This window comes from Zootoca vivipara, chromosome 2 (genome assembly GCF_963506605.1).
Source record: "Zootoca vivipara chromosome 2, rZooViv1.1, whole genome shotgun sequence".
NCBI lineage: Eukaryota > Metazoa > Chordata > Lepidosauria > Squamata > Lacertidae > Zootoca > Zootoca vivipara.
The window spans coordinates 1772884-1799522 of record NC_083277.1 but is presented as its reverse complement, the minus strand read 5'-3'; the positions used below and the strand labels follow the sequence as shown (position 1 = coordinate 1799522).

Sequence of the window (26639 nt, the reverse complement as noted above, 5' to 3'; positions counted from 1 at the left end):
TTTAGTCTTATCAGTACTTTGTCAAGGTCATTTCACCAAACACAGGTAGAGGAAGCCTATTTTTCCAACTTAGTCCCTCTACCACATTGCTCAGAAATATCAGTTTTTAACACTTACATGTTCAAATCTTTGCATCCATTCACATCAAAATAGTTTTAAGGTCCAATATCATATAATCATAGAGTTGGAAGAGACCACAAGGGCCATGCAGTCCAACCCCCTGCCAAGCAGGAAACACCATCAAAGCATTCCTAACAGATGGCTGTCAAGCCTCTGCTTAAAGACCTCCAAAGAAGGAGACTCCACCACACTCCTTGGCAGCAAATTCCCCTGTCGAACAGCTCTTACTGTCAGGAAGTTCTTCCTAATGTTTAGGTGGAATCTTATTTCTTGTAGTTTGAATCCATTGCTTGGTGTCCACTTCTCTGGAGCAGCAGAAAACAACCTTTCTCCCTCCTCTGTATGGCATTCTTTAATATATTTGAACATGGCTATCATATCACCTATTAACCACCACTTCTCCAGGCTAAACATACCCAGCTCCCTAAGCCGTTCCTCTAAAAGCATCGTTTCCAGGCCTTTGACCATTTTGGTTGCCCTCCTCTGGACACGTTCCAGCTTGTCAGTATCCTTCTTGAACTGTGGTGCCCAGAGCTGGACACAGTACTCCAGGTGAGGTCTGACCAGAGCAGAATGCAGTGGTACTATTACTTCCTTTGATCTAGATGCTATACTCCTATTGATGCAGCCCAGCATTGCATTGGCTTTTTTAGCTGCTGCATCACACTGTTGACTCATGTCAAGTTTGTGGTCTACCAAGACTCCTAGATCCTTTTCACATGTACTGCTCTCAAGCCAGGTGTCTCCCATCCTGTATTTGTGCCTTTCATTTTTTTTGCCCAAGTGTAGTACTTTACATTTCTCCTTGTTAAAATTCATCTTGTTTGCTTTGGCCCAGTTTTCTAATCTGTTAAGGTCATTCTGAAGTGTGATCCTGTCCTCTGGGGTATTACCGGTAGCCACCCCTCCCAATTTAGTGCCACCTGCAAACTTGCTCAGGATGCCCTCAAGCCCATCATCCAAGTCATTGATAAAGATGTTGAATAAGACTGGGCCCAAGACAGAACCCTGTGGCACCCCACTAGTCACCTCTCTCCAGGATGAAGAGGAGCTATTGATGAGCACCCTTTGGGTTCGGTCAGTCAGCCAGTTTCAAATCCACTGAATGGTAGCATTGTTCTAATAATATTGAATAGATTTCAGTTGCTAAGAACTTTCCACAACCATAAGCGGAATGTTTGAGAAAGTGATGTTAGGGCTCCCTTCCCTTTTCTATCTCTCAACACAGCATCGTAGCCACTTTTAAAATCTCCTGATGTTGGCAATAGTGAAGAAAATCCAATAGAATAAATCAATGTTCTTAAAATTATTTTAAATTTAGTTTAGTCAATGTTCTTCTTCTTTTTGTCTTGATTTTTGGCCAGAAGATGCCTTTTTAGTAAGCACACAGTTGTAAATCTGTTAGTATGGACGTCTTCAAAGTCTGAAAAATCCAAAATTACTTTCACATAAATAAAATAGCTTCCAGAGAGCCAATCTTATTTTTTTCCTAGAAAACAATTATAATATTATTTCATCGACTAGCATTGTATTCTTTCTCAGATATATCCTGCATTTTAAGTCAAGTTCGATCTCACCATCAGATAAGGTCCGGCTCAGATTAAGTTCAAGTACTTTTTAAAAGTACTTGATTGGTATAAGCAAAGGCTATGTGTATTCTTTCGGTACTTTTGTATCTGAAGAAGTGTGCATGCACACGGAAGCTCATACCATTGAAAAACTTAGTTGGTCTCTAAGGTGCTACTGTGGAAGGAATTTTTTTTAAAAGAAACTTTTGGTTCTAATTATTCATTACTTTACTTATCTTACAAAATAAATTTCATCCACACTTCACTTGCAGTTGTTTCGTGGCTATAGCACCCTTAATGGGAGCAGACTTATTTTTTCATTCCCATTTTCTTGCCGAATTAATCAATTTAGTCTATTCCTTAATTTTTCCTCACCTTCCAATCGGCACAGTGTCTGGAATGGTGGCCGCTTGTGGCTGGATTCAGAGGCTTTGCTTCCGTAGAGCTGCGCTGGTGCCTAGCTCACCGGCTCCCCCCCCCCCGTTCCTTTCGGGACAGAGGCAGAGATCAATAGATCCGCAGCGCCGTCAGTGAGTCTGCAGGACCCCAAGACATTCCAATGCTCCTCTTGGGGTTTTGGGGGGCGGCGGGGTGCCCTTGCACTCTTCCCCTCACTCTGTGAAGCTGAATCTGACACAGCCATCAGATTCCCATTCCAATAGTATCTCTTAGATTTAGGAGGTTGGATGAGGAACAATAGGGCCCGGGGGTGGAGGATTAGTATGCAGAGGATGAAATATGCCACTAGAAACTGAAGCAGACAAGTAGAAGACATGTTCATGGACATTGCTGCATTGCAGGGGGTTGGACTAGATGGCCCTAGTGTCCCTTCCAACTCTCCAGTTCTATGGTTCTATGACAGGGGGAGGACATGGGAGAATGTATGAGATGTTAAAATAGGAGAGGTGCTTACTGAACTTTCTGTGTTTCATATTCCTTTGTTCTCTTCCTTCAAACACAAACAGGACTTTATTTTCCACTCACTCCGAAGGAAGCGGTGGGGAAGACAATCAGAATTCCGGGAGACTGATATTTGCTTAGGATTAACAAAGAAACCATTTACATGCATGGAATGCAGCAAGTGATTCAGTCAATGAACACACGAACTTCACATCAATGAACTCAAAGAGTGGATAAACCATTTCAGGCTATGGAGCGTGGAAAAAGCTTCAGTGATAGTGAAACACCTAGAAAACATCAGCAGACTAACACAGGGGAGAAACCATTTAAATGTATGGAGTGTGGAAATAGCTTCGCTCAGAGTGCACACCTTAGGACACATCAAAGGACTCACACAGGAAAGAAGCCATTCAAATGTATGAAGTGTGGAAAGAGCTTCAGTCAGAGTGCACACCTTAGAACACATCAAGGGATTCACACAGGAGAGAAACCATTTAAATGTATGGAGTGTGGAAAGAGCTTCAGTCAGAGTGCACACCTTAGGACACATAAACGGACTCACACAGGGGAGAAACCATATAAATGTATAGAGTGCGGCAAGAGCTTCAGTGACAGTGGAGCACTTAGAAAACATCAATCGATACACACAGGGGAGAAACCATATAAATGTATGGAGTGCGAAAAGAGCTTCAGTGAGAGTGGAGCACTTAAAAAACATCAACGGATACACACAGGGGAGAAACCATATAAATGTTCAGAGTGCAAAAAGAGCTTCAGTGACAGTAGAAGACTGAGAAATCATCAACGGATTCACACAGGGGAGAAACCATATAAATGTATGGAGTGTGGAAAGAGCTTCACTGAGAGTCCACACCTTAGAATTCATCAACGGATTCACACAGGGGAGAAACCATATAAATGTATGGAGTGCGAAAAGAGCTTCAGTGACAGTGGAACACTTAGAAAACATCAACAGATTCACAGAGGGGAGAAACCATATAAATGTATGGAGTGCGAAAAGAGCTTCAGCCGGTCAGCACACCTTCATATACATCAACGGATTCACACAGGGGAGAAACCATATAAATGTATGGAGTGCGAAAAGAGCTTCAGTGACAGTGGAGCACTTAGAAAACATCAACGGATTCACACAGGGGAGAAACCATATAAATGTATGGAGTGCGAAAAGAGCTTCAGAGACAGTGGAGCACTTAGAAAACATCAACGGATTCACACAGGGGAGAAACCATATAAATGTATGGAGTGTGAAAAGAGCTTCAGAGACAGTGGAGCACTTAGAAAACATCAACAGATTCACACAGGGGAGAAACCATATAAATGTATGGAGTGTGAAAAGAGCTTCAGTGAGAGTGGAGCACTTAGAAAACATCAACGGACTCACACAGGGGAGAAACCATATAATTGTATGGAGTGTGGAAAGAGCTTCAGCCAGTCAGCATACCTTCATATACATCAGCGAACTCACACAGGGGAGAAACCATATAAATGTATGGAGTGTGGAAAGAGCTTCAGTGACAGTGGAACACTTAGAAAACATCAACGGATTCACACAGGGGAGAAACCATTTAAATGTATGGAGTGTGGAAAGAGCTTCACTGACAGTGTACAGCTTAGAATTCATCAACGGAGTCACACAGGAGAGAAACCATTTAAATGCATGGAGTGTGGAAAGAGCTACAGTCAGAGTGGAAAACTGAGAATTCATCAACGGATTCACACGGGGGAAGAAACCATTTAAATGTATGGAGTGTGAAAAGAGCTTCAGTGACAGTGGAGCGCTTAGAATTCATCAACGGATTCACAGAGGGGAGAAACCATATAAATGTATGGAGTGTGGAAAGAGCTACAGTCAGAGTGGAAAACTGAGAATTCATCAACGGATTCACACGGGGGAAGAAACCATTTAAATGTATGGAGTGCGAAAAGAGCTTCAGTGACAGTGGAGCACTTAGAATTCATCAACGGATTCACACGGGAGAAACCATATAAATGATGTTGGCATACTGTGGGGCCATGCGGGTGCCCATGACTGTGCCGCTGATCTGGAGGAACAGGTCATCACCAAATTTGAAGTGGTTGTGGGTAAGGACAGAGTGGCAGAGTTTGGTAGCAAAGTCTGCCGTGGTTTTATCTGAAATGGTGTTCCTTATGGCTTGTAAACCATCATTGTGTGGGATATTGTGTGGGTGTATAGAGATTCCACATCCATAGTGGCTTGTATAGTATTGTTAGGAAGATTGTTCAAATATTGTATTTTCCTCAGAAAATCTGTGGTGTCACGTACGTAGCTGGGAGCACTGACAGCATATGGTTTCAGAACAGAATCCATATAGCCGGAAACACCCACTGTAATGGTGCCAATTCCTGAGATGATGGGGCGTCCTGGATTTCCTGGTTTGTGTATTTTTGGTAGAAGATAGAGAGTTCCTGGTCGAGGTTCCGCTGGTGTGTTTGTGAGGATCTGTTCTTGGATGTGTAGGGGTAGCTCCTTAACAATCTTGTTCAGTTCTTTTTTGTATGTTTGTGTGGGGTCTGAGTCTTTCCAATACCGCCTTTTACATGAAATTGGACTCATCTTCTAACATTGTGTATGCCATCAAATGCCAACAGTGCCCTTCAACTCTCTATATTGGACAAACAGGCCAAACCCTACGCCAAAGGATAAATGGACATAAATCTGACATCAGGAACCACAAGACAGAGAAACCAGTAGGAGAACACTTCAATCTCCCAGGACATTCTATACAAGATCTCAAAGCAGCTGTTTTATTACAGAAAATTTTCAGAAACAGACTGGAAAGAGAAGTTGCTGAATTGGAACTCATTATCAAGCTTAAAACCATGGAACCACCTGGGATGAACAAAGACATAGGATTCTTATCTCATTATGCATGATCAAGCTTTCTTTAGCGCCTCAGCCCTTGCTTTTTCCCCGCAGGACCAATTGCAGTCATCATCAGTCGTTAACAGCCATCAACAAGTTTACCACTCCTATCAGCTCATCACCCATTCCCACCCACCCCCACCACCCTCTGAATATACATAAGGGTCTGGTGACTTCTGTTTTCAGTGTATCTGATGAAGTGTGCATGCACACGAAAGCTCATACCAAAATAAAAACTTAGTTGGTCTTTAGTTGAAATTATATTTTGAAGCTGCGGCTTTATGCTGGATGAAGGAATGGTTCTTGCTAGAAAATACTGATGTATTAGACTTGGAAGGTTTTGACAATGTTTATGGATGGCATGCATATTTATGGTATGATAAAGCAAAGGTGTATAAAGGTTTCAAAACCCACATAATTAGGAAATCTTTGTTAAATGTATGGTCGAGGTATAAGGATCTGTTAGAGAGCAAAACACCCAGGTGGGTCTCACCATTGGAGGCTAAAGCCTTTAAAAGGCGTAATATGGAAGCCAGATGGCCAAAATATAAGGATATTTTAGTACAGGAAGGAAACCAATATAAACTTAAACCATATGACCAGTTGAAAGATGTGTTGTCTGATTGGTTACAATATCACCAAATTAATGAAGTGTTTAAAATGGACCAAAAAGTAGGTTTCCAAAAAGAAGAATCCAAGTTGGAAACATTGTTATTAAACTCAAAAACCAAGAATTTATCTAAGATGTATAATCTATTGCTGGAGTGGCAAACAAAGGATGAACAAACAAAATCGGTAATGATAGAATGGGCTAAGGATGTTGGGCATAATATAATGATACGGGACTGGGAAAAAATGTGGAAAAAGTCTATAAAATTTACAGCATGCAATGCCCTAAAAGAAAACATGTTGAAGATGATGTATAGATGGTATCTGACCCCAGTTAAGTTAGCAAAAATGTACCACACACATGATAACAAATGTTGGAAATGTAAAGAAAAAGAAGGAACGTTTTATCATATGTGGTGGACTTGCCCCAAGGTAAAAGACTTCTGGGATAAGATTTATAATGAACTAAAGAAAGTGTTTAAAAACACGTTTATTAAAAAACCAGAGGCCTTTTTGTTGGGGATTGTGGGGGAGGAGATACCAAAGAAAGAGGTTACTATTTTATTGTATGCCACAACAGCAGCGAGAATGTTGATAGCACAGAAGTGGAAGACTCAGGATATACCTTCAGTGGAAGATTGGCAAATGAAAATGTTGGACTATATGGAACTGGCTGATTTGACCGGAAGACTCCGTGACCAGGGGGAGAAGGCGGCAGAAGAAGAATGGTCAAGTTTCAAAGCCTATTTGAGGAAATATAGTATTTGGACTGATTAAAAAGACAAGGATTTTGAATGTTATTAGGAATTGCAGCGTAGGATGAATGTAAAGTGAATAGATAAGACGATGTACGTAATTATAGATTAATAGAAATGAGGAGCGAGATGCAGTAATTTTGGAAATGGATAATGAGGTAGAACTGCTATCTGTGATTGACAGTGAGTCGCAGCGAGCAGGGAGTAGAGGAAGTCGAAGTAACTAGATTAGAACAAGGGTTTAGAAAGTTTGGTGTATTTTTTCTTTTTTCCTTTTTCTTTATTTTTGTGTATTGTATTGTTGTGTTGTTATTCTGTTGCTTTGTTGTGTTATGGTTAAAATGAATAAAAAATTTTGGAAAAAAAAAATAAGGTGCTACTGAAGGAATTTTTTTATTTTGCTTCGACTCAGACCAACACGGCTACCTACCTGTATCTGCCAGTATATATTGTATATTCCTGCGTATAAGACTACTTTTTAACCCAGGAAAATCTTCTCAAAAGTCGGGGGTCGTCTTATACGCTGGATCGTATTTCTTATTTCTTATAGCAACGGATTCAAACTACAAGAAAGAAAATTCCACCTAAACATTAGGAAGAACTTCCTGACAGTAAGAGCTGTTCGACAGTGGAATTTGCTGCCAAGGAGTGTGGTGGAGTCTCCTTCTTTGGAGGTCTTTAAGCAGAGGCTTGACAGCCATCTGTCAGGAATGCTTTGATGGTGTTTCCTGCTTGGCAGGGGGTTGGACTGGATGGCCCTTGTGGTCTCTTCCAACTCTATGATTCTATGATTATACGACGATTATATCCCAAACTCTATATTTTAACTGGAAAATTTGGGGGTCGTCTTATACTCCCAGTCGTCTTATATGCTGGAATATACGGTAATTGTTGGGAGTATTTCTTTGCCATTTTCTTGCTACAAGAACTCTGGCTGCAGTCAACCATACATGAACAATGTTCTCATTTCCTTTTTAATCTCTGCTGGTAGTATACCCAATAAAAATATTTCTGGTTTTTTCTTGAAGGTTATTTTTTTTGGGGGGGGGGATTAATTCCTCATATATGTCATTCCAATATGCCTTAATCACTGAAAAGGCCCTGGCCCTAGTGGAGGATAGTCTGACTTCCTAAGGGCCCGGGACCTCTAAACTGTGGTTCTTCATGGACCTTAAGGAAAGGCAGTCCCGTAAATACAAAGGCCCTAAGCCACAAATAAGAATTTATACCTTCAGATAAAATGAAGAAAGTCCCAAACAAAACCCAAAGCAGATATTTGAGGAAAATGAGGGAAGAATTCGTGGTTTGGAAGTGACATTGACAGGAAGGAAGAAAAGTCCTCCTGGTAGGATTATACGCAGCAAATGAAAAGCAATCGGACAGGCAATGCAGGCAGTGGTGAGAGGATTTTTTATACAGCCTTTCTAAAGAAGCAAAGAGAAGCTGCAAAAACCAAGAGATCTGAACAGAAATCGGGGCGAATGAGAAGCAGGGAGCCCAGGGAGTATTGCAACCTGGTCTGCCAGGAATCGGCCTCCTTGCGCCTAAAACTGAGCGGAGGGTCAGATTTTGAAAGGCGGCGGAAAATTGGGAAAAGGTGAGAAATGTCATTTCCCTCAGAGGAGGGGAGGGGCTCCTCTCTTGTCCCTCAGAGACACACAGAGACACAACGGGGACCCTCTTGTGGGGGGAGCAGAAAGGAGGGCTCTCCCAGAAAGGGGTAGCAGGGGGTCTCTCTCTCTCACACACACACACACACACACAACCCCATTGCATTCGTCTCATGGTGGAAGGGGATCCCACCCTCTCACTGCCTGCCTCAGACCCAGGAAGAACATACCTACCAAGTTCCAGTGGGAGAAATAAGGGACCGGACCGGAAGTAGCGCTGCCGCCATTTTGGAGCTGGGCGGAGCATGCTCATAAGTGACTTTTGATGCTGCTTTGCCCAGTTCCAAAATGGCCGCCGCGCCAGAAGTCGCACTGCAGCCATTTTGGAACTGGGCAGAGCTGCATCAAAAGTCGCTTCTGAGCATACTCCGCCCAGTTCCAAAATGGCCGCCGTGCCAGAATAAACTGGGGGGAAACAAAAAAATCTGTTTTTTCAGCTGAGAACAGCTAGAAAAACGGGGGTTTCCTGGCGAATACGGGAGACTTGGCAGCTATGAGGAAGAATCAACAAGGAAAAGGATTTTATATATTTCAGATTTATATTTTAGATTATCCCTTTGCTTCAGGAAGGTGGCCTTGATGACATGGGGTGGGGGGGCCAAAGTCGGTCACATGACACGACACTCGCACACACAGCATTTGAAGGACAGATCCCCTTTCACTTTGGGGATTGTTATAGAAGGGGGGGCAGGACACCATTATTAATGAACAGAGAGGGGTGACCGAATCTGACGTCTGCAATTACCCAGAATCCTGTGCAACACCATCTTCCTCATCTCCGCTCCACTCCAGAGACCCTCACCCCTCCCACTCGGATGCAACCCTGCCCCAAAGAAGGCTTAAGGATCAGCATATGCAAACATTTTTCAACATTACCATAAACTCACACATTTCCCCTCTCCACCTCCCCTCCGCCCAGAACAAAACAACTATAACGATTCACATTTCAAGCTAGCGATATACTGCTAATCCTTCAGCGTCTGTCCTTCCTAAAAGGCAACGCACTTTGGGGTCTATTTTTCAGAAGAAGAAGAAGAGTTTGGATTTGATATCCCGCTTTATCACTCCCTGAAGGAGTCTCAAAGCGGCTAACATTCTCCTTTCCTTTCCTCCCCCACAACAAACACTCTGTGAGGTGGGTGGGGCTGAGAGACTTCAGAGAAGTATGTCTAGCCCAAGGTCACCCAGCAGCTGCATGTGGAGGAACGGAGACGCGAACCCGGTTCCCCAGATTAAGCACTACACCACACTGGCTCTCGCCACTGGCTCTCCCCACCACACTGGCAGGAATCCCTGGGGTCGTGGGGCACCTGGCTGGGTCCCTTTTGGCTGGGGAAACGGAGAGAGGGAATCAATGGAAGGGTTAAAGGAAGGGAGAGGAGCTTTGACAGAGACCCCCCCCTTTCCAGCCCCACTAACTCCCCCCCCCCACCCCTGCTTCCCTGCTGACAATCCCAGATTATCTGTATTCACTAAGACTCATCTCCATCCTTTGGATTGTCCTGGATGCCACCATTTGGTAGCCAAGCCCAAATCCCAAAGTCCTGCTGGGATGCATCTTGGCTTGCCTGCTAATGAAACTGAGTGTGTGTTGGTTGATTGATTGTTGTTGTTGTTGTTTAGTCGTTTAGTCGTGTCCAACTCCTCGTGACCCCATGGACCATAGCACGCCAGGCACTCCTGTCTTGCACTGCCTCCCGCAGTTTGGTCAAACTCATGTTCGTAGCTTCGAGAACACTGTCCAACCATCTTGTCCTCTGTCGTCCCCTTCTCCTAGTGCCCTCAATCTTTCCCAACATCAGGGTCTTTTCCAAGGATTCTTCTCTTCTCATGAGGTGGCCAAAGTATTGGAGCCTCAGCTTCACGATCTGTCCTTCCAGGGAGCACTCAGGGCTGATTTCCTTAAGAATGGATAGGTTTGATCTTCTTGCAGTCCATGGGACTCTCAAGAGTCTCCTCCAGCACCATAATTCAAAAGCATCAATTCTTCGGCGATCAGCCTTCTTTATGGTCCAGCTCTCACTTCCGTACATCACTACTGGGAAAACCATAGCTTTAACTATACGGACCTTTGTCGGCAAGGTGATGTCTCTGCTTTTTAAGATGCTGTCTAGGTTTGTCATTGCTTTTCTTCCAATAAGCAGGCGTCTTTTAATTTCGTGACTGCTGTCACCATCTGCAGTGATCAAGGAGCCCAAGAAAGTAAAATCTCTCACTGCCTCCATTTCTTCCCCTTCTATTTGCCAGGAGGTGATGGGACCAGTGGCCATGATCTTGTTTTTTTGATGTTGAGCTTCAGACCATATTTTGCGCTCTCCTCTTTCACCCTCATTAAAAGGTTCTTTAATTCCTCCTCGCTTCCTGCCATCAAGGTTGTGTCATCTGCATATCAGAGGTTGTTGATATTTCTTCCAGCAATCTTAATTCCGGCTTGGCATTCATCTAGTCCAGCCTTTCGCATGATGAATTCTGCATATAAGTTAAATAAGCAGGGAGACAATATACAACCTTGTCGTACTCCTTTCCCAATTTTGAACCAATCAGTTGTTCCATATCCAGTTCTAACTGTAGCTTCTTGTCCCACATAGAGATTTCTCAGGAGACAGATGAGGTGATCAGGCACTCCCATTTCTTTAAGAACTTGCCATAGTTTGCTGTGGTCGACACAGTCAAAGGCTTTTGCATAGTCAATGAAGCAGAAGTAGACATTTTTCTGGAACTCTCTAGCTTTCTCCATAATCCAGCGCGTGTTTGCTATTTGGTCTCTGGTTCCTCTGCCCTTTCGAAATCCAGCTTGCACTTCTGGGAGTTCTCGGTCCACATACTGCCTAAGCCTGCCTTGTAAAATTTTAAGCATAACCTTGCTAGCGTGTGAAATGAGCGCAATTGTGCGGTAGTTGCAGCATTCTTTGGCACTGCCCTTCTTTGGAATTGGGATGTAGACTGATCTTCTCCAATCCTCTGGCCATTGCTGAGTTTTCCAAACTTGCTGGCATATTGGGTGTAGCACCTTAACAGCATCATCTTTTAAAATTTTAAACAGTTCGGCTGGAATATCATCACTTCCACTGGCCTTGTTATTAGCAGTGCTTTCTAAGGCCCATTTGACTTCACTCTCCAAGATGTCTGGCTCAAGGTCAGCACCACACTACCTGAGGTGTACGAGACCTCCATATCTTTCTGGTATAATTCCTCTGTGTATTCTTGCCACCTCTTCTTGATGTCTTCTGCTTCTGTTAGGTCCTTACCACTTTTGTCCTTGATTATGGTAATCTTTGTACGAAATGTTCCTTTCATATCTCCAATTTTCTTGAACAGATCTCTGGTTTTCCCCATTCTATTGTTTTCCTCTATTTCTTTGCATTGCTCGTTTAAGAAGACCCTCTTGTCTCTCCTTGCTGTTTTTTTGGAAATCTGCATTCAGTTTCCTGTATCTTTCCCTATCTCCCTTGCATTTTGCTTGCCTCCTCTCCTCCGCTATTTGTAAGGCCTCGTTGGACAGCCACTTTGCTTTCTTCCATTTCCTTTTCCTTGGGATGGTTTTCGTTGCTGCCTCCTGTATAATGTTACGAGCCTCCATCCATAGTTCTTCAGGCACTCTGTCCACCAGATCTAAATCCTTAAACCTGTTCCTCACTTCCACTGTGTATTCATAAGGGATTTGATTTAGATTGTATCTTACTGGCCCAGTTGTTTTTCCTACTTTCTTCAGTTTAAGCTGGAATTTTGCTATAAGAAGCTGATGATCTGAGTTACAGTCAGCTCCAGGTCTTGTTTTTGCTGACTGTATAGAGCTTCTCCATCTTTGGCTGCAGAGAATATAATCAATCTGATTTCGATGCTGCCCATTTGGTGATATCCATGTGTAGAGTCGTCTCTTGTGTTGTTGGAAGAGAGTGTTTGTGATGACCAGCTTGTTCTCTTGACAGAACTCTATTAGCCTTTGCCCTGCTTCATTTTGAACTCCAAGGCCAAACTTGCCAGTTGTTCCTTTTATCTCTTGATTCCCTACTTTAGCATTCCAGTCCCCTGTAATGAGAAGAACATCCTTCTTTGGTGTCATTTCTAGAAGGTGTTGTAGGTCTTCATAGAATTGGTCAATTTCACTTTCTTCAGCACCGGTAGTTGGTGCATAAACTTGGATTACTGTGATGTTAAAAGGTCTGCCTTGGATTCGTATCGAGATCATTCTGTCATTTTTGAGATTGCATCCCATTACAGCTTTTGCCACTCTTTTGTTGACTATGAGGGCCACTCCATTTCTGCTACAGGATTCTTGCCCACAGTAGTAGATATGATAGTCATCCGAACTGAATTCGCCCATTCCCTTCCATTTTAGTTCACTGATGCCCAGGATGTCGATATTTATTCTTGTCATCTCATTTTTGACCACATCCAGCTTACCGCCATTCATGGTTCTTACATTCCAGGTTCCTGTGCAATATTTTTCTTTACAGCATCGGACTTTCCTTTCGCTTCCAGGCATATCCGCAACTGAGCGTCCTTTCGGCTTTGGCCCAGCCGCTTCATCAGCTCTGAATCTACTTGTACTTGTCATCCGCTCTTCCTCAGTAGCATGTTGGACGCCTTCCGACCTGAGGGGCTCATCTTCCAGCATCATAACTTTTATATGCCTGTTGTCTTTGTCCATGGAGTTTTCTTGGCAGGGATACTGGAGTGGCTTGCCAGTTCCTTCTCCAGGTGGATCACGTTTACTCAAAACTCTCCACTATGACCTGTCCATCTTGGCTGGCCCTGCATGGCATAGCTCATAGCTTCTCTGAGTTATTCAAGCCCCTTTGCCACGACAAGGCATTGATCCATGAAGGGGGTGTTGATTGATAATATTGTAATTTATCCCTTTTAGACCCCTAAGTAGTAGCAGTTGCCAGGACATCGTCCTGTTTGCCTCTATATAATTCCATCCCTATTTCAGGCATTGTGATTGAAGTGTTTAGCTGCTGATGACATTGCAATGTTTAGCAAGTGATATTGTGAGTTTTCGTGATGATTACATTACAATGTTTAGCTGGTGATAACATTGTAGTGTTCAGGTGGTGAGTTATCGTGATGTTGAAAACAAGACATCTCCCCCTAGCCCATACGCACATTGTGATTCGCAATATGTTGTCAGTTAAAATACTGTTGTTGTTTAGTCATTTAGTCGTGTCCGACTCTTCGTGACCCCATGGACCAGAGCACGCCAGGCACTCCTGTCTTGCACTGCCTCCCGCAGTTTGGTCAAACTCATGTTCGTAGCTTCGAGAACACTGTCCAACCATCTCGTCCTCTGTCGTCCCCTTCTCCTAGTGCCCTCAATCTTTCCCAACATCAGGGTCTTTTAAAGTATTAAAATATTTTTAATATTAGGAAACAGTTAACACGATGTTAAGTTCACACTGGTCCTAGACAATAAACACTAGTGGCCAAAATTATGGAAAACTTTTGGAAAAGTGTATTTCCGAGGTGAAACCAATATTGAATTATTGCCTCTATTAATTGCATTTTATTGCTGGGTGGCTTCTGACTGACAAGTTTCAGCAATGGATTCAAACTACAAGAAAGAAGATTCCACCTAAGCATTAGGCTTGACAGAAATATGTCAAGAATGTTTTGATGGTGTTTCCTGCTTGGCAGGGGGTTGGACTGGATGGCCCTTGTGGTCTCTTCCAACTCTATGATTCTATGATTCTTATACCTTTTGCCCATAAAGCCTCCAAAGCATTTCACACGAGGTACCAATTTTATCAGTCAGAGCCTCCCAAATCATTTTGGTATTTGACTACTCTTACTTTCCCTTGTATTTTTTCTCAGACCTTGTCTATTATTCCCACCTTGGTGGTTTGTGCATTCATCTCTTTCAATTGTCTCACAACCTCTGAGAGTAAATTAGTATTTTAAAAAAATTAGAAGCTGTTTTGTTAACCTCTTCCTTTATCTGCTCAAATTCTCTTTTAATATCTAAAAACAAATCATGCCATGCATACAGTCATACTTCGGGTTGCGTCTGCTGCGGGTTGCGTCTTTTGGGGTTACGGATGCGCCAAACCCGAAAGTCCCGGAACGGGTTACTTCTGGGTTCGGCGTGTCCGTAACCCACGCGCATGCGCAGAAGTGCAAAATCACACTTTGCGCATGCGCAGACGCGGTGATTGACATCACACACAGTTGTGGGCTGCTGACTTTTCAGGGTGCGAATGGCACCCCGGAACGGATCGGGTCCGCAACCCGAGGTACCACTGTATTTTAAATTCTCTTGCATTGCGGCCTTCTAGAAAACCATCACTACTGGGAAAACCAAAACAGTGTTGGGGAGGCTGCGTCTAAGGCCACACCTTTCTTTTTTGGTGGGGAGAAGATCATTGTCCCCAGGTGACTGCTCAGTGTCCCAGTAAGGTTGCTTTGGGAGGGAGGGAAGCACTCTTCTCTGGTTCCCCTCAGGCAGCAAATGTCTTCGGCTCCCCCCACGCATAAGGCTGGCTCCATCTCTGAGCTTCAAAGAGGATCTTGCAATGCAAACATTGGGAGCCCCCCCCCCATCAGCCCCTTTCTCACTCTTCTGATACAAGAAGGAACAGAGAGCTCAAGCGGTTTCAGAGAAAAGTGGAATTTAACAAACATGGACCTTACACACACACACACACACACACACACACACACACACACACACACGAGCTGTTTGGCAGGGGAACAGACTCCCATGGGGGGGGCTCTCCTTCCTTGGAGGTTGGGAGGCCATCTGTCCTGGATGCTTTAGCTGAAATCAGGGGTCCCCAAACTAAGGCCCGGGGGCTGGATGCAGCCCAGTCACCTTCTAAATCCTGCCCACGGATGGTCTGGGAATCAGCATGTTTTTACATGAGTAGAATGTGTCCTTTTATTTAAAATGCATCTCTGGGTTATTTGTGGGAATTCGTTCATATTTTTCCCCCAAAATATAGTCCGGCCCCCCACAAGGTCTGAGGGACAGTGGACCGGCCCCCTGCTGAAAAAGTTTGGGGACCCTTGGTCTAGATGACTCTTCAGGCCCTTGCAGTTCTCAGATTCTGTGATGCTATGGCTCTTCAAAGGGGCCGCGGGGAGAAGGGGGAAAGGAAGGGGGAGGGCCCTGGATTTGGAGGTGGCCAGCCCATGGAGAGGAGGGGCGGTGGAATATCTCTTTGTTACGAAAGGGGGGGGGGACACTGTATTTCAATCTTGCCTTTGAACCAAAACTGTCCTCCAAGCAGCTCACATAAAATAAGCGGGTATGTTTATATAATGGCAAAGGATAACACCATTTAGGGTTGTCGTAAGTCACTTTTCCAAGCCTCAAACGCGCGTAACAACTCCGGTCTACTTTGCAGGGCTGTTGTAAAGGGGACACCCTACGCCACGGCCCTGCCTCCCCCAGGAGGGGAAATGGGTGTGAAAATGACCGGGTCCTCAACTCCCCTCCTCCCGGCAAGGGATTAAAAGAGATGAAGGGGGAATGTCACCTTCGTGCCCAGGAGGACTTTTTGGGAAGTGGGGGGGGGGGTGTCTCATTCTCTGCCGTCTCCGGGGATCGAACCTGGGAAATTATCAGGAAAGAAACAGGATACTCAGAGCTTGTTTGGAAGGATGAGAATTTGTGTCTTCTGGGAGGGGGGCGTCACTCATTCCTCCCCAAGGGTCAGTGAGCTCCGCTTCCTAGAGAGGCAGGGAGGTTTGGAGGGGGGAAGGGGGGCAATGATGGAGGGGGAGGGGCCTCCATCCACATTCCCAGAAGAGGAGCAGGACTGCAGAGGAGGAAGAGGAAGAGGGGAAAAAAGGTGGAATATATACAGTATGGGGAGATTTGGGGTTGTGGGGAGGGGGAGAAGGATGCCCTTTTCCTCCCCCTGAATCAGCAAACAGGGCAGCTGGGAAGGGAGGACAGGCTTTTGGGCGAGGTGGGGGGATGAAAGTAAAGTAGGGGAGTGCCCCCCTCCTCCTTCTTTCTGTGGATCAGTCGAGCGGGGGAGGGGCTGATTTAGGTCCTGTTGGGATAAAGGAGCCCCTCCCCCAGAGGGAGCGCATCCTTGGAGAGCCCTCAGCCCTTTACATATTGCGGCAGGAAAGGAAATCGGAGTAGAATAGCGAGCAACGAAGGGGGAGCAGAGAGGACAAAGAGGTAGAGCTGCAGGGCGGGGAAGGGGGCGAAGCGGGGTGAGGAAGGGGGCAGAAACCGCCCAAGAACAACTCACTTCCTGGGCGATATCTGCAGAGGGCCCGACCCATGCAATCCGGTTGCATATCGGGTCATCGGGGACCCTCCATTCGCAGGGTTCGCATTGCAAGCCCCACCCCCCAAATGAAATCAACCTTCCTGCCTTTTACCATGGGAAATGCAGCGGGGTGGGGGTGCAGGGGGGGCCTTTCTGCAGAAGGAGCAACAGCAGGGTTTGCATTGCAAGGTCTCCTTTGCAGCGCAAGGAGATGCTCAGCTCCCCTGTGCCCCCCCCCGGGCGCCTTTGAGGGAATAGAAATGGGAGGCCCTCCAGGGGGGTCCCCATGAGGACCCCCATCCCCAAGCAGGGCTGGGAGTTGAACCGAGGCCTCCATTCCGTGCCCCTCTGGGTGTTCTGGGTTCCCCCTGGCAGGAATCCCTGGGGCGCTCCTGGCTCCGTCCGGGTATCGAGGGAAGGCTTGGTGGGCCCCTCTTGTCTAGAGCAGGGGGCCCCAAACTTTTCTGAGACACTGATTCCACCACTTGGGGAAGCAAACCAAGTCAGGGGGGAGGAGATGTCCAGGCAGGACCCTCCTCCCTTGGGAGCTGCCTGTGAGCTGCCTGCCCTGCAGTCTGAGGCGGGACAGATCCTGCCCAGCCATAGTTCCAAAACTCGGGAGGATGAGGACCAAGAATTTGGGTGCAACTTGCGCTATTAATGCTCCCCTGAGATTTCCTGTAACAGGAATAGCAGCTCCGCTGGGGCACGTCCTTGCATAACAAAATGAGTAACAGAATGAATTTCAACAGGGACAAATAAATGTCAGGCCCTGCACTTAGGCAGGAAGAACCACCCGCCCACAGAGAGGATGGGGGACACCTGGCCTACTAGCAGGACATGTGAAAAGGATCCAGGGGTCTTGGTGGACCACTAGCTTAACATGAGTCCACTCTCCATAGGGTGTTGCACCAGCAAAAAATTGGTAACAGTAATCTAGGCTTTAGTAAGAGCTGTTGGGCAGGGGAACAGACTCCCATGAGAGGTGGTGTTTATTAATTTAATAAAATTTATTATTAAAAATCTGCAAAGTGGTTTATCAAAACAAAACAAAAAACACCACAGCATTAAAATCAATAAAAATTAACAATCCTACTTTAAAACATACAAAAGCTAAAATATTAAAATTACTTCAACTTCCTAAGCATCTAGGTATGCTTGCCTAAAGAAGAATGCTTTTTGCAGGTGCCTGAAAAGAGTATAGCAAAGGCACGTGCTTTGTTGCAAGAGGCGGGGAGTTCCAAAGTACTGTGACAGCGCCTGCACTGCAGTACAGATATTATGTGGAACCTGTAGTAGTGCTTGAAAATTGCTGAAGGGGAGGTTTTATTTATTGGGATTTCTCCATGCTCTGTATTATCTGAAAAGGAAAACATTTATTTAAAAAACAGGACTGCACAGCAGCAATCTAGTCTCATCATGATCAGCGGGACTTATTCCCGAGCCGAAAGCGCATAAGATGGGCTCCAATCCTATTCACGCCTTGCATCCAACTTGTACCTAAAACTCTGCACAAGCCTGCACCAGAGAATTGCAGAGTTGGAAGGGACCCCTGAGGATCATCTAGCCAAACCCCTGGGGGGGCAATGCAGGAATCTCAACTAGACCATCCCTGACCGATGGCCATCCGTCTTCTGTTTCCCCCCTCAGCCAGGACAGAACAACGGAGACTGGAGGTGGGGGGGGGAGAGATAAATTTTGACAATGGGGCAGATTTGTCAGGCGTGCGCAGGGAAAGCTTGAAGACTTTACACAAAGAGGAACCTCACATGGGTTTCCCCGCATGTAACGTGTTATCACTGCTATTCTATAGTTCAGATCCTTTTAAAATTAAACACTTTGTATAAAATCAGAATGGCAGAAGTAATCAGTAGCATAGATATCAAAGGGAAGGCGAGAGAATAGTCCCTCGCAGATACAAGGGAGACACAGATACACAAGCACACAGAAGTAAATAATCCGGCCTTGGGAAGAAGGGTGGGAATGTAGAGTTTGCTGTACTTCGCCTCGAGATGGGGGAGTGAATAAAAGTCTTGTGTCTAGGAATATTTTTCTGCAAAAGCATCAGATTGGTTGTCAAAAGTGTGAATTTCAGTAAAGGTAAAGGGCCCCCTGACCATCAGGTCCAGTCGTGTCCGACTCTGGGGTTACGGCGCTCATCTCGATCTATAGGTCGAGGGAGCCGGTGTTTGTCCGCAGACAGCTTCCGGGTCATGTGGCCAGCATGACAAAGCTGCTTCTGGCGAACCAGAGCAGCGCACGGAAACGCCGTTTACCTTCCCGCCAGAGCGGTCCCCATTTATCTACTTTCACTTTTGATGAGACCCTATTTAAAGGAATTGGTCAATTAGCCACAGAATTGCTTTGCTGATTTTTCTCATCTTCTTTTAGTTACACAACTGCTTTTCGGGGGTCCTAGCTTCATGCAGGGAAGACTGGGGTGTGTGGCTGAGGGAGGGGGGTCCTAGCTTCATGCAGGGGAGGCTGTGGGAAAGGGGAGGCTGGCCTGCCAAGCGTCCATGGCTGCGCTGAGCTGCTCCTCCCGGCGCCACATGTGTGCAAAATGGGACAGCAGCACTGCCATTCTCCCGCGCACAGCACTTTTGGGGGCAGCAGGGGCTTTGATTAAGATATCTTTATTGTCATTGTCCCCTTGCGGGAACAACGAAATTACTCGGTTGCTACATCCATTCAGATAAAGCAGGGGTCCCCAAACTAAGGCCCGGGGGCCAGATGTGGCCCAATTGCCTTCTAAATCCGGCCCGCAGACGGTCCGGGAATCGGCATGTTTTTACATTAGTAGAATGTGTCCTTTTATTTAAAATACATCTCTGGGTTATTTGTGCTGCCTGCCTGGTGTTTTTACATGAGTAGAATGTGTCATTTTTTAAAAAATGTATCTCTGGGTTATTTGTGGGGCATAGGAATTCATTCATTCCCCCCCCCCAAAAAAATATAGTCCGGCCCCCCACATGGTCTGAGGGACAGTGGACCGGCCCCCTGCTGAAAAAGTTTGCTGACCCCTGAGATAAAGCATTCTTTGGGGAGGGGGATTGTGGCCCGAAGGGGGTGCGCAGGACAGGCAGTGGCCTTGGCAGGCTCCCCCTGCAGCCCAGAAAGTCAGCTATGTGAAGAAAATGAGACTCAGCCAAGTAGATTGGGCCTTTCCTCTGCCTCGCCCCCAACCCAGGTGGCCAATCGGCTGTGGGCAGAGGGCGGAGCAAAGGCAAGGGCTGACGTCTCATTTTCTTCACTTTCCAGGACCCGGGAAGCCCAGTGGAGGGTAGGGCAGTAGGACGGTTCTTAATTTTATTTTTTATTTTAAAAAAGCCTGCTCCCAAGGTCTTATCTTACTAAACGAGGGATTATATAGCTATATCTGAAATTTCATGTATATCAGTTAATAGCTTGACCCTGCTCCACTGAATTGAAATTTCAGCCCTCGCAACATAGGAAAATGGCCAAGTAAACAGCTATTTTCGTGGAGGAGGGTCTAGTAGAGCAGTAATTCTTCCTTGATAACTTGCCACCCCCTCCATGATGGCACCTGGGACAGCCCCCCCTTTCCTACGCCCCTGCTGGGAAGTCAAGGAGGAGGAAATTAAGGTAGTTATAGGATGATAGAGTTGGAAGAGACCACAAGGGCCATCCAGTCCAACCCCCTGCCGAGCAGGAAACACTATCAATGCATTCTTGACATATGGCTGTCAAGCCTCTGCTTAAAGACCTCCAAAGAAGGAGACTCCACCACACTCCTTGGCAGCAAATTCCACTGCCAAACAGCTCTTACTGTCAGGAAGTTCTTCCTAATGTTTAGGTGGAATCTTATTTCTTGTCTTCTTATGATCAGATGGGCTCAGGATATGGGCATCCTGTATTGCTGACTGAAGGGGAACATCTGTGGAAAACAACCATGAAGTTGACTGCGTGCTATAATATTAAAGAAAAGATGTAATACAGATGGTATCTCACCCCATCAAAGTGTATAAAATGTATAAAAACATAGTGAATAACTGTTGGTGTGGGGAAAATAATGGAGACAAATACAGTGGTTCCCTTTGGTTAGCGGAGTTTGTAACCTGAAGCGTTTGTAACCCAAGGATCCACTGTAAAGTAATCGAAGCTCTTCCCGCACTCCTTCCATTCAAACCATTTCTGCCTTTTCAGTTTGTTGAGTTTCAACTCTTAAAGCTTCTCCTCCTTGTGAGTCCATTGTGTATTATTCAAAACAGGGACTGTCTGGATATCTCCCCCCCCCCTTCACTTACAATTGCCGCCTAATTTTAACTCCCAGAAAGAAAGAAAGAAAGAAAGAAAGAAAGAAAGAAAGAAAGAGACAGAAGGAAAAAGAGAAAAACGATAAAAGTTACTGTTTAGGGAAGTTTTTAATGTGTGACATTTTAATATATTTTTAATCTTTGTTGGAAGGTACCCAGGGTGGCTGGAGAAACCCAGACAGATGGGTGGAGTACAAATAAATTATTATTATTATTAATATTATTATTATTATTATTATTACTATTATGAATTGTTGTAAGACTGTATTAGAAAAAAAATAAAGAGCAAGTTAATAATGATATGTCCATTCACAATTTGAAAGAGAATATGTACCGGGAAATGACATGAAGTATAACTTTATTCTTTTTACTTCATTTATGTTAGCAAACAGACAAGAATATGAGAGATATCAGAATAAAACTTTAATTTAATTTCTGTAAATATCTTAAAGGTATAAGGTTTTTGTTTATATGGTTGAGATCCTTGTATATGTAAGATGATGTACAGTATATAAGTTATAAATGAAATATTAAAATTTCAATACCACATTTCTACTCGTAAAAAAATAATATAAGAGGAGGTGCAAATTCATGTGTATAATAATCCTTTCTTCTCTTCCTAGAAAACAAATAGGAATTTGTCCCTCTTTCGCCCTCCAAAGCAGACAATGACGAAGGCAGTCAGAATTCTGGGAGGCCATGTGACCAATGGGAATAACGAAGAAACCATTTAAATTAATGGAGTGTGGAAAGAGAGAGGAGAAACAATTGGAAAATATGGAGTTTGGGAAGAGCTTCACTGACAGTGGAACACTTAGAAAACTTCAACGGACTCACACAGAGGAGAAACCCTTTAAATGCATGGAGTGTGGAAAGAGCTTCAGTCAGAGTGGAAACCTTAGAAACCATCAACGGACTCACACAGGGGAGAAACCATTTAAATGCAAGGAGTGTGGAAAGAGCTTCAGTCAGAGTGGAACACTTAGAATGCATCAACGGACTCACACAGAGGAGAAACCCTTTAAATGCATGGAGTGTGGAAAGAGCTTCAGTCAGAGTGGAAACCTTAGAAACCATCAACGGACTCACACAGGGGAGAAACCATTTAAATGTATGGAGTGTGGAAAGAGCTTCAGACAGAGTGGAGACCTTAGTCACCATCAACGGAGTCACACAGGGGAGAAACCATTTAAATGTATGGAGTGTGGAAAGAGCTTCACTGACAGTGTACAGCTTAGAATTCATCAACGGAGTCACACAGGAGAGAAACCATTTAAATGCATGGAGTGTGGAAAGAGCTACAGTCAGAGTGGAAAACTGAGAATTCATCAACGGATTCACACGGGGGAGAAACCATTTAAATGCATGGAGTGTGGAAGGAGCTTCACTGATAGTGGACCACTTAGAAACCATCAACGGATTCACACAGGAGAGAAACCATTTAAATGCATGGAGTGTGGAAAGAGCTTCACTGAAAGTGGAAAACTTAGAATTCATCAACGGAGTCACACAGGGGAGAAACCATTTAAATGTATGGAGTGTGGAAAGAGCTTCAGTCAGAGTGGACACCTTAGTCACCATCAACGGAGTCACACAGGGGAGAAACCATTTAAATGTATGGAGTGTGGAAAGAGCTTCACTGACAGTGTACAGCTTAGAATTCATCAACGGAGTCACACAGGAGCGAAACCATTTAAATGCATGGAGTGTGGAAAGAGCTTCAGTCACAGTGGAACACTTAGAAACCATCAACGGAGTCACACAGGAGAGAAACCATTTAAATGCATGGAGTGTGGAAAGAGCTACAGTCAGAGTGGAACACTTAGAAACCATCAACGGATTCACACAGGAGAGAAACCATTTAAATGCATGGATTGTGGAAAGAGCTTCACTGAAAGTGGAACACTTAGAATTCATCAACGGAGTCACACAGGGGAGAAACCATTTAAATGTATGGAGTGTGGAAAGAGCTTCAGTCAGAGTGGACACCTTAGACACCATCAACGGAGTCACACGGGAGAAACCATTTAAATGTATGGAGTGTGGAAAGAGCTTCACTGACAGTGTACAGCTTAGAATTCATCAACGGAGTCACACAGGAGAGAAACCATTTAAATGTATGGAGTGTGGAAAGAGCTTCAGTCAGAGTGGAACACTTAGAATGCATCAACGGAGTCACACAGGGGAGAAACCATTTAAATGCATAGAATGTGGAAAGAGCTTCAGTACGCGTGGAAACCTGAATTCACATAATCAAACTCACACACAGGATAAACCACTTAAATGTATGGAATATGGAAAGAGCTTTATTGAAAGTGGAGCACTTAGAAAACATCAATAGACTCACACAGGAGGGAAACCATTTAAATGCCTAGAGTGTGGAAAGAGCTTCAGTTGTGGGGGTGTGCGGGTGGAGTTCTCTGTGTAAGGCACAGGTTTATTGGGGAGTAATCAATCAAGTGGTTTACCACAGGACCACAGGACCACTGGCGCCAGCCTGTCTGTTTACACATCTTCCTTGTTTGTATGAGTCATGTATAGGTTAAAGGTTAATGTTTTTTACGAGGAAAAGATCCTGAATAAAGGAGCTGAGGCTGAGAGGCAGTCAGCACTTCAGCACTTCGCTCAGCACTCTGCTCATGCTCTCTATCTGAAACTCTTGACTCTCGTCTCATGATTTCCTCGCACCTAAGAGTCGGCTGGTTCTCCGACAAGTGGTGCCCCGTGTGAGGCTAAAAAGTTCTACGCCTTTGTTGAAAGGACGCACGTCGTGGTCCTGCATCAGCTACTCACCCGCCCGGCAAGGGTTCAGACGTCTACCTCATCTGCGGATCCCCGGTGAGTTGGCTCCCAGCTATTGCTTATTTTTCTCTTCCTGCATTTACAATGGGCTCTTCGCTTTCTGTGCCACAGAAACGTTTTCTTAAAGACTTAAAATACCTGCTGACTTCTAACAATCAGCATGCCTCAGAAGACGATCTTATTGCTTTTATTCAAACTGCTAATGAGCATTGTCCATGGTTTCCGGAGGATGGAACTTGGGAATTAGATTTTTGGGACAAACTTGGTGAACATTTTCATGCTCATCCCAGCATTGGAGTACGTGTCTTAATTACGTGGGGAAAAATAAGAGCATGCTTGGCACTAGTGGCGCCAAAGAATATCTTTCTGGCAGCTGCTTCAAGCCTCCCCTCTGCACCGCCCGCATGCACGCCTCCCCCACTGAAGCCTTCTGTTTACTCGGCATTGCCTGCCCCCATGCCTCCTGGTCTGGACCCACCTAATTTAGCTCCGCCAGGAAAACAGCAACTTTCTTTGTCTGCCACCCCACCCCCTCCAGCTTGTGTCTCTCAGGTTTTGCCTGCTTTTCAAAGTACCGTGCGCACTGTGAAGCAGGAGGGGGGGAATACTACAAAGCTCCAGGAATCTCTTAAAGCAGCAGCTCCTTTGCTGGCTTTTGAGTCTACTGTGATTGTGCCTGCGGGACCTGGGGGGGGGCACCACGGCACGAGCAATTTGAACTCCGATACATCAAAGAATTGTATCAGTCAGTAAGAGACAATGGATTGCATTCCCCGTATACTCTTGGTCTCTTTGGCACTATTTTTCAACAGCAATTATTGCCAGAGGACATTAAACTACTGGCTAGAACAGTGCTCAAACCAAATCAAATGATGGTTTTTATGCAAAGTTGGACCTGGGCTTGTCAACGCCGGGTCCATGATATCCAAACATATTTGAATAATGCTACACTGGCAGCACATGCCAATGCTGTTGCAGCCTTGGCAGCAGGGGCACCCCCCCTCCCTCCCCCTGTTATGTTAACACCTGGAGACGTCCTGGATGGTCTCACAGGAGCTGGGAATTTTTTAACAACTGCACAGCAATTGGCTCTGGATCCTCAGTACTGGGACGCCACAATTTCAGCTGCCCAGGAGCCTTTGATGTCTGTTCCTCCTGAGAAGTTAGGAAAAGGGGGGCGATGGGGGAGTGTGCGGCAAGGACCCACTGAACCTTATGGCGCTTTCATAGATAGACTGTACAATACCCTCAGACGCCAGGTTCAAGACACAGCAGCGCAAGAAGTAATCATCAGACAATTAGCCTTTGATAATGCCAATGAAGACTGTAAACAAGCTTTGCGCCCGCTGGTAGCTACACCTAATGTGGCAATAGCCGACATGTTAAAAGCCTGTCAATCAATCGGCTCTGAATCCCACACAGCAAAATTGCTTGCCGCTAAAGACATTCCTGAAACATGGGTGCAACAGCTGACAGAGGATCTCACCTCTGCAGGGCTTAAATTCGCCCCGGAAAAAATTCAACGCACCCTGCCTATCACATACCTGGAACACAAAGTTATGCAACAAGCAGAATCCCCCCTGATACTGCAGCTGCATTTTCCAGCGGTACTCTGGCTGGTGGATCTACAACTGCTGTTAGGACATTCGAATTGGGCAAAATCATACATAGACTTATCAACATGTGTACTATCACCTTTGTACAATGCCCTGAAAGGACATAAGCAACCGGCAGACATCATACCAGATATGGATTCAGCCCTGGCAACGATTAATCACCATTTGCAAAAATCTATGGTGGATCGCCTGGATTCCACAGGACTATTGTCATTGGCTGTTTTTGCCACAAAATTGCTGCCCACAGCTGTTCTCTACCGGCCTGCAGAATTTTCTCAGTCTCGCGTTTGTCTTATTGAATGGCTACACTTGCCCCATGCACCACTGCGGAACGTACATACTTTTCCAGCAGCTGTTATGGACATTGTTATCAAGGGAAAACAACGTGTTGTGGCATTGATCTTTCTTTCCTCTGTCTCCTATTTCCTCCGTTCCCTGTGCTCCCCCTCCCCTATACCCTTTGCTCTCACCCTCTTCACAGATGGGACAAAGACGAGGGGGGTGGTTGTGTGGAGGGAGGAGGGGGCCTGGAAGACAAGATTTACAACGGAGCAGAAATCTGCTCAGCGTTCTGAATTGGCTGTGGTGATCTTGGCATTTGATCTATTTCAGAATGTGAAGTTTAACCTGATTGTTTGTACTCAGTATGTCTCCAGATTTTTAACATTCTTGTCAGTGGCATACATTTCCCTGCTCTGGATGATGATTTTGTTGCAATTGTTTCTCTCTTTGCAGCGTCTGCTACAAGGTGCTGTAGCAGATGCTGCTTTGAAGCAAGAGCAGGTCTTTTTTTTGTTTTCTGACCCTCTGCTGAGCCATGCCACCTTTCACCAATCTGCCAAGGTTCTTGCCAAGTCTTTTCGAACATCAATTTCTCAGGCACGAGACGTTGTCTCGCAATGTTCTTCTTGTTCTAAAGCCCCTACCATGATTCCTTTTGATGCTGTCAATCCCAGAGGGATTGCCCCTCTCTCAATTTGGCAAATGGATGTCACTCTCACCCCGTTGTTAGCCTCTTTTTTCAAGACTGCACCTCACGGTGGACACGTCTTCGGGCTTCATCTGGGCGACGCCCTTAAAAGGGGAGACAGCCAGGCACGTAATACAGCACACTCTGCGCTGTTTTTCGGTCATGGGAAAGCCTAGCAGCATCAAAACGGATAATGGCCCTGCGTATATTTCTAAGCGA

General features: G+C 45.2%; 1 protein-coding gene across 1 annotated transcript; it reads left to right on the top strand.

The window, feature by feature from the left end:
* Positions 1–844: 844 nt before the first annotated feature.
* Positions 845–23374, top strand: LOC118081130 (zinc finger protein 208-like). The gene is given in 4 exon segments (XM_060268881.1): positions 845–4335; positions 4337–4525; positions 21879–23050; positions 23052–23374. Coding segments are annotated over 4 exon segments (3180 nt in total). The 5' UTR covers positions 845–2838; the 3' UTR covers position 23374.
* The last annotated feature ends 3265 nt before the right edge of the window (positions 23375–26639 follow it).